General features: G+C 38.8%; 1 protein-coding gene across 1 annotated transcript; it reads right to left on the bottom strand.

Moving 5' to 3' along the window:
• Window positions 1-1,121: 1,121 nt before the first annotated feature.
• LOC105444105 (serine/threonine-protein phosphatase 6 regulatory ankyrin repeat subunit A-like) lies at window positions 1,122-7,141 on the bottom strand. The gene is made up of 2 exons (XM_030988966.1): window positions 3,664-7,141; window positions 1,122-1,132 (listed from the first exon to the last, which is right to left on the bottom strand). The coding sequence occupies exons 1-2, from the start codon at window positions 7,139-7,141 to the stop codon at window positions 1,122-1,124; spliced, it is 3,489 nt and encodes a 1,162-aa protein (XP_030844826.1).
• Between the last annotated feature and the right edge of the window lie 1,863 nt (window positions 7,142-9,004).

Below are 9,004 nucleotides of genomic sequence, written 5' to 3'. Positions count from 1 at the left end.
AAACAAAGAATAACATAAGGAAAGACAGAACGAGGAAATGATAGAATGATACAAAACAAAGAATAACATAAGAGAAGGTGATAGAAGGAAGAAACAAAGAATAACATAAGGAAAGACAGAACGAGGAAATGATAGAATGATACAAAACAAAGAATAACATAAGAGAAGGTGATAGAAGGAAGAAACAAAGAATAACATAAGGAAAGACAGAACGAGGAAATGATAGAATGATAAAAAAAAACAAAGAATAACATCAGAGAAGGTGATAGAAGGAAGAAACAAAGAATAACATAAGAGAAGGTGATAGAAAGAAAGAGCAAAGAATGATAAAAACAAAGAATAACATAAGAGAAGGTGATAGAAGGAAGAAACAAAGAATAACATAATAGAAGGTGATAGAAAGAAAAAGCAAAGAAGGAAGAAACAAAGAATAACATAAGGAAACACAGAAATAGAGTGTGATAGAAGGAAGAAACAAAGAATAACATAAGGAAACACAGAAAGAGAAAGTGACTAAATAAAGAATAACATAAGAGAAGGTGATAGAAGGAAAAACAAAGAATAATATAAGGAAAGACAGAAAGAAGAAAGTTTTTTCATCGGAGTGCCGCGCATGCGCATTACCAACTGAAACACGCCAAAACATCACTGAGCTTTTCAGTAGGTGATGTTTCCGCACAAGTGTAAACGGGTGCGCGAAACATCGCGACTTTTCAAAATGAGGTATTTGACAGTATAAATGCGCCTTATCATCATCTTCCTTTCTCTTGATCTGTATTTCTTCATCTCACTCCCCCATCTCCATCTGAATGTCTCTTTATTTATTGATTGAGAACAGTTGAAAATGCAACATATCACAAAATCAAAACAGTTATTTATAAGTTATAACAAAATATATCTTTTATTTTCTTCTCCTTTTGCACTATTTCATAAATTTACAGAATCATTCATCATGGAAATCAACAGGCACAAAATTTTTACTAGATAAAAGTGGTCCACATATCTCACATTGTCTGATGCATACATACCAGATGGATATTTACTTCGATTTCATAGAATCACAGTCATTTTTATTCATGCATTTTGTGAACACATTAAGAAAAATATTATTAAATTGTCTGTTAAAAGATACCTAGGGATTTAAAAAAAAAAAAAAAAATTCTTCTGTTATGCAAGCAACATATTTGTGATACATGTCCAGTGGAACCTTAAAGGTACTATGTCCCTTTTGCAGCCAACCTCAAATTCTGTAGAACTTTGCAGGAATAATGAATATGTCATGTATGTCCTATCTGTGAAATTTAAACGTTAGCAGTGTCCTCATATTCAAATTATGCAAGGAAACCCGTTTACTTGCTAGACTTCACTGTCAGACACTATTGAGTGACTGACTGGCTTTTTTTCTTCTTTGGTAATAACATACATGAAAAGAGTTGTAAAGGGTACATGAGCATTTGTCTACATCAATAACCCACTTCTTGTGATGGCCAAGATTAAACTGATTGAATCTTTGCGCAGCATAAAACGTATGACCATTCGGTACAATTGTCTGAAAATCAAGACTATTACTTTTGGGCTCTATAGCCCTAAAGTCGATTTGACAACTAATAGTCATTATTTTCCCACTTGAAGACATTTTCAAGCCCCACCTTTTTTTAGGGAAGTTCTAAATAAATATTATATTGCAAATGCAGTTGGAATTTAACTTTTTCATTTTTTGGGCCTGCAAATGGGACATAGTACCTTTAATAAAGAGCTCTGGTATAACGAGGTATCTGTTATAAGAAGGTGATTTTGTTGGTCCCAGCTCTTTATATTATTTTGTTTTTTACCCTGATATGACAAGATTCCTGATATAACGAGGAAAGTTCCATGGTCCCAAGGACCTCGTTAAAACAAGTTTCATTTTCAACTGAAATTGTTGATTAGAATATGGGTTATGTTTTTTTCTTCTATGATTCAAAAGACAGAGCCCATATTTTAACTAATTTGCATAAAATAGGTTTTTGATTAGATTAATAAAACAACAATAGGCTAAATCAGTGCTCATCTCTTTACACAAAACTAAAGATATGTGGTCTATGGAATGCCAAAATATAAGCAACACAATTCATGATTGACAGGAAACCAATAACCTATTGTTCTCGTCATTCCTTTCCTGGAATTAGCTATTCTATATAGCCATCTATTAACTATGTGTGGCAAAATAACCATGTTGGTGTATCATCGTAACTTTACACATTTTGTAATATTGCATTTGTCACATAAAAACATACATAATCATGACATTGATATTTCCAGATAAGTTAAGAACATAAAAATGACATAACGAAAGATAAACACAAAATACAATTATATATACGAATGAGGAAACCGGCAAGAAAGAATATTAAAGTCTAATGTGGCGCTGGTCCCTTACGACATAATAAAGAATTTTACCCTATAACACTTAACACCTTACCTAACACCTGATTGCATATACATACAACCGATAACATGCTATTCACATAAAACGTAATTGTTCGTATCTCTTTGTAAATGTATTTAAAGGTGGGCTTGCTTTAACATTACGAGGTAATTCATTTCATAAAATTGGTCTTTAAAGAAAACTGAATTTTTAGAGACAACATTTTTAATAAGTGGTTTACAAAAATGTGACGATTTCCTAGTTCCATATGAATGTATTTAAAAATTCAAAAAAAAATTTGTTTGAAAGACTAGGAGGGATAATACCTTCATGACATAACAACATAAATAAAACAATATTATAATCATTCGATTCAAATAGCCTACATTAAAACATTTAAAACGGACAAAAATAGGTTTTGTTTGTGCAAGATAATGGGATCCAGAGATAATACGTTTTGCCTTCTTTTGTAATTTATATAATCTATTCATACAACAATCATTTGAATTTGCCCAAACAATATTGCAATAACTTTATTGTGATGAAAACAATGCATTGTTTGTCATTCATAAAATCTTATAAGGAAAATGTTTTAATTTGTGTAAAATACCAACTACTTTCGAGAGTTTATTACAAATTGCTTCAATATGTACGTGCCATGACATTATATAATCAATTTTAATTCAAAAAAATGTCAATGAATTACAATGCTGTGCAACATTTCCATGAATTGTTACTTTAACATCATCAGTTGTAATGTTTTTGTTTGTGAAAATTGTATAATTATTTTTCTTTACATTTAAGATAAATTTGTTAATATACAACCATTGAGAAATGTTTTGAAGCTCATCATTAAATCGTATCATTCCATCTAAACTTAAATCATCCGCATATAAAATACATTGTAATGATATTTGTGAAGCCCAAGTAATATCATTCATGTATACAAGAAATAATAATAGGATGGCAGAAAACAGAGATAGGTGGAAAAATGAAATATCTGGCATGCATTTAAAAATAACTGTACCTAAAATTCACTGTACATGTAGGAGGGTGCACATGTACTCCTTGACTAATGGGGTACTGAACTACGTTTTGATGACCATTGCGTGATGCATAGTGAAGAGCCGTCACACCCTTTTCATTAGGCAGATCAACCCGTGCTCCTCGATGAAAGAGGTACTTAACTAACCCAAGATTAGGTGAATACATCTGTGCTCCTTGACTAACGAGGTCCTTAACAACATCAAGATGACCATTGAATGATGCACAGTGAAGAGGTGTCTCAGCATCATTTTCACCCTTGTTAATCGGTGCTCCGAGATCAATTAGAAACTTAACTACATCGATATGACCACTGCGTGATGCAAAGTGAAGAGGTGTCTGACCATTATTAGCACTTCTCTCAACCTGTGCTCCTTGTCCAACGAGGTACTGAACTACATTGCTTGATGCAAAGTCAAGAGTTGTCCGGCCATCATTATCAACCCTGCCAAACAGTGCTCCTTGACCAACAAGATACTGAACTACAGGGAGATGACCATTGTTTGATGCGAATTGAAGAGGTGTCTGACCATCATTATCACCCCTGTCAATCGGTGCTCCTTGATCAACAAGATACTGAACAACATCGAGATGACCATTGCTTGATGCACTGTGAAGAGGTGTCCGGCCATCATTATCACCCCTGCCAATCGGTGATCCTTGACCAACAAGATACTGAACAACATCGAGATGACCATTGCTTGATGCACTGTGAAGAGGTGTCCGGCCATCACTATCAACCCTGCCTAACAGTGCTCCTTGACCAACAAGATACTGAACTACAGGGAGATGACCATTGTTTGATGCAAAGTGAAGAGGTGTCTGACCATCATTATCACCCCTGCCAATCAGTGCTCCTTGACCAAGAAGATACTGAACTACGTGGCGATGACCATTGCGTGATGCACAGTGAAGAGGTGTCCGGCCATCATTATCACCACTGTCAATCGGTGCTCCGCGATCTTCAATTAGATACTTAACTACATTGAGATGACCATCGCCTGATGCATGGTGAAGAGGTGTCTGACCATCATCATCACCACTGTCAATCGGTGCTCCGCGATCTTCAATTAGATAAATAACTACATTGAGATGACCATCGCCTGATGCACAGTGAAGAGGTGTCTGACCATCATTATCACCACTGTCAATCGGTGCTCCGCGATCTTCCATTAGATACTTAACTACATTGAGATGACCATCGCCTGATGCACAGTGAAGAGGGGTCTGACCATCATTATCACCACTGTCAATCGGTGCTCCGAGATCAATTAGAAACTTAACTACATCGATATGACCACTGCGTGATGCAAAGTGAAGAGGTGTCTGACCATTATTAGCACTTCTCTCAACCTGTGCTCCTTGTCCAACGAGGTACTGAACTACATTGCTTGATGCAAAGTCAAGAGTTGTCCGGCCATCATTATCAACCCTGCCAAACAGTGCTCCTTGACCAACAAGATACTGAACTACAGGGAGATGACCATTGTTTGATGCGAATTGAAGAGGTGTCTGACCATCATTATCACCCCTGTCAATCGGTGCTCCTTGATCAACAAGATACTGAACAACATCGAGATGACCATTGCTTGATGCACTGTGAAGAGGTGTCCGGCCATCATTATCACCCCTGCCAATCGGTGATCCTTGACCAACAAGATACTGAACAACATCGAGATGACCATTGCTTGATGCACTGTGAAGAGGTGTCCGGCCATCACTATCAACCCTGTCTAACAGTGCTCCTTGACCAACAAGATACTGAACTACAGGGAGATGACCATTGTTTGATGCAAAGTGAAGAGGTATCTGACCATCATTATCACCCCTGCCAATCAGTGCTCCTTGACCAAGAAGATACTGAACTACGTGGCGATGACCATTGCGTGATGCACAGTGAAGAGGTGTCCGGCCATCATTATCAACCCTGCCAAACAGTGCTCCTTGACCAACAAGATACTGAACTACAGGGAGATGACCATTGTTTGATGCAAAGTGAAGAGGTGTCTGACCATCGTTATCGCCCAAATCAACCTGTGCTCCTTGACCAACAAGATACTGAACTACAGGGAGATGACCATTGTTTGATGCGAATTGAAGAGGTGTCTGACCATCATTATCACCCCTGTCAATCGGTGCTCCTTGATCAACGAGGTACTGAACTACATCAAGATGACCACAGTATGATGCCCAGTAAAGAGGTGTCTCACCATCGTTATCGCCCAAATCAACCTGTGCTCCTTGACCAACAAGATACTGAACTACAGGGAGATGACCATTGTTTGATGCGAATTGAAGAGGTGTCTGACCATCATTATCACCCCTGTCAATCGGTGCTCCTTGATCAACAAGATACTGAACAACATCGAGATGACCATTGCTTGATGCACTGTGAAGAGGTGTCCGGCCATCATTATCACCCCTGCCAATCGGTGATCCTTGACCAACAAAATACTGAACAACATCGAGATGACCATTGCTTGATGCACTGTGAAGAGGTGTCCGGCCATCATTATCACCCCTGTCAATCGGTGCTCCTTGATCAACAAGATACTGAACAACATCGAGATGACCATTGCTTGATGCACTGTGAAGAGGTGTCCGGCCATCATTATCACCCCTGCCAATCGGTGATCCTTGACCAACAAAATACTGAACAACATCGAGATGACCATTGCTTGATGCACTGTGAAGAGGTGTCCGGCCATCGTTATCGCCCAAATCAACCTGTGCTCCTTGACCAACAAGATACTGAACAACATTTAGATGACCATCGCGTGATGCACAGTGAAGAGGTGTCTGGCCTTCATTATCAACCCTGCTAACTGGTGCTCTGTGGCCAACGAGATACTGAACAACATCTAGACGACCATTGCGTGATGCACAGTGAAGAGGTGTCTGACCATCACTATCGCCCAAATCAACCTGTGCTCCTTGACCAAAAAGGTACTGAACTACATTAAGATGACCAAAGTAAGATGCCCAGTAAAGAGGTGTCTGACCATCGTTATCGCCCAAATCAACCTGTGCTCCTTGGGCAACGAGGAACAAAGCTACATCAAGATGGCCACAGTATGATGCCCAGTGAAGAGGCGTCTGACCATCATTATCAAGGTTATCAACTAGTGCTCCTTGACCAATGATATACTGAACTACACGGAGATGACCGTTGCGTGATGCAGCGTGAAGAGACGTCTGACCATCATTATCAAGCTTATCAACTAGTGCTCCTTGGCCAACAAGATACTGAGCTACAAGGAGATAACCATTGCGTGATGCGCAGTGAAGAGGTGTCTCGTTACAATTATCACCGCTGCCAATCTGTGCTCCTTGACTAACGAGGTACTGAACTACATCAAGCTGTCCACAGTACGATGCACAGTAAAGAGGTGTCTGACCATCATTATCACCACTGCCAATCGATGCTCTGTGACCGACGAGATACTGAACTAAATCAAGGTGACCACTGCGTGATGCATAGTGAAGAGGTGTCTGACCATAATTATCAACACTGTCAACCGGCGCTCCGTGGCCAACGAGATACTGAACAACATTGAGATGACCATCGCGTGATGCACAGTGAAGAGGTGTCCGGCCTTCATTATCAACCCTGCTAACTGGTGCTCCGTGAACAACATCTAGACGACCATTGCGTGATGCAAGGTGGAGAGTTCTGATACATTTCGACATATTGTCTCGTTCTGATTTCCGTCACATAAACCAATGTGCATGCTCTGATTCATCCAAATGCAAATATATTCCACGATCACTTGCTTCAAAATAAAATTAGAGATTGTCAAACCCAAAGCACAGAACAGTGCAAAAATTTCTTCCACGACAAAACGTTAGCTTATCTTCTTAAATTAGCTCTTTGATCCTTATAATCTGATAACGTAGCCCATGGAGCACGTGCGTTTATCCCGGCCGGAATCGAGTAGAAAATCGGTATCCAACAAAGGCCGATTTAACGGTGCCAATTGTCTTTTTGAAACGAGCGATTCATTAAAGTGTAAAAGGCACGGGGCTTGTCGCTGAATGCGGACCGAGCTGGTGCAAACTAATGAAATGGAATATAGGTAGAAGCACAGCCCGTTTACGGCACACACACCGCAATGGCTCTGCTCCAGCGCACACGCCGCCGTTTTGGCTAGCGCAAGAACTCGCACTCACCAACAAGCCGAACGCGGATTCTGTATCGGATTTAAATTACCACGGGAAGGGCGGAGGGAGGGCAGTACACCACTTCTATGAAATATATATATTGACTAAAATTGACCTTCTAGCAGGCCTAGACAATTTCTTTGTGTTCATCTGGTCGACTTTGTCCCCCCCCCCCCTATCACAGCACCCTTTTCCTCTCTCTATTTCTTTCTTTCTTTCTCCTAATGTATCACCATTGAATTCCCTCTCCTATCTCGATCATGTCGATCTCTTCCTCCTTTCTCTCTGCCAATCTATCTCCCCTCTCTCTCTCCCAATTTTTTCTCCCCGTCTCTCTCAAAATCTTCTTTTTTTTCCTTTCAAATAAGGTTTTATTCATGACTTGCCAAAAAGTCCAAAGACTAAAAATGCAAGTTTACATCAAACATACAATCATATAAAAAGCATTCAAAAACATATGTACATATATATAAAGATAACATAGCAAATGAGAGCAAATACGGTATATAACAATGAATACATGTTTAAATCAAAACATTAAAGTAGTAACAAAACAAAAAAATAAAAAAATAAATACAAGATATGAAATATTGTTAGCAAAAATGAATAAATGTTTACATCAAAACAAATAAAATGTATACAGATACGTGAGTTCAATTAACTGTAACATTGGAAAATTGTGATAAAATGCAATACAAATTCCATTATGAAGGTATAGTGAGTATTAACAAGTATTACAAAGTATTAAAATTGGAGTCTTGGCAGTGTGCAATCACAAGTGTGATATGAGTACAGTATAATGTATAAACACATTGCACATGAAAACAATGGAATTACTTAGGTATTATTGGTCACAGTAAGAATAGCAGATAATTAAAGAATGTTGTACTGTAAAACATCATCAGAGGAGAAAGAGGTGGAGAGGAGGAGGGAGAGACAGAAAGTGAGAGAGAGAAACAGAGAGGAGGAAGAAGAGAGGAAGAGGCAGAGAGAGCAAAGAGAGAGAGAGAGAGAGAGAGACAGACAGACATAGAGCTGAGAGAGAGGGAATGGGAGTGAAAAAGAGAGTGAGAAGAAGGATAAAAGTACATGCAACATCAAAATATGAATGAATGGAAGAACCTGCTGTGCCAATCATCATGACAGTTAATATTGCTCATAATTATATTATTGCTGAAATACATGACATACAACATACTGATAATTACCTAAGCCTCTATTTATTATTATTCAAGGATCGAGTGAAAGATGGGATGGGGCAATTTCGGTACCTCGTAGTTCTCATCCGTAGGCGAGGACAAATCAAGTGCATTTCACAGAATGCGGCTACAGTCATTAATTGACTCTGCTCTCAGGCAGGAGATGTCGATTAACCTTAGATTGGAGAAGTGA

The sequence above is a fragment of the Strongylocentrotus purpuratus genome, unplaced genomic scaffold (assembly GCF_000002235.5).
Source record: "Strongylocentrotus purpuratus isolate Spur 01 unplaced genomic scaffold, Spur_5.0 spur5_scaffold_18, whole genome shotgun sequence".
NCBI classification, from domain to species: Eukaryota; Metazoa; Echinodermata; class Echinoidea; order Camarodonta; family Strongylocentrotidae; genus Strongylocentrotus; species Strongylocentrotus purpuratus.
This window is presented reverse-complemented; position numbering and strand designations above follow the sequence as displayed.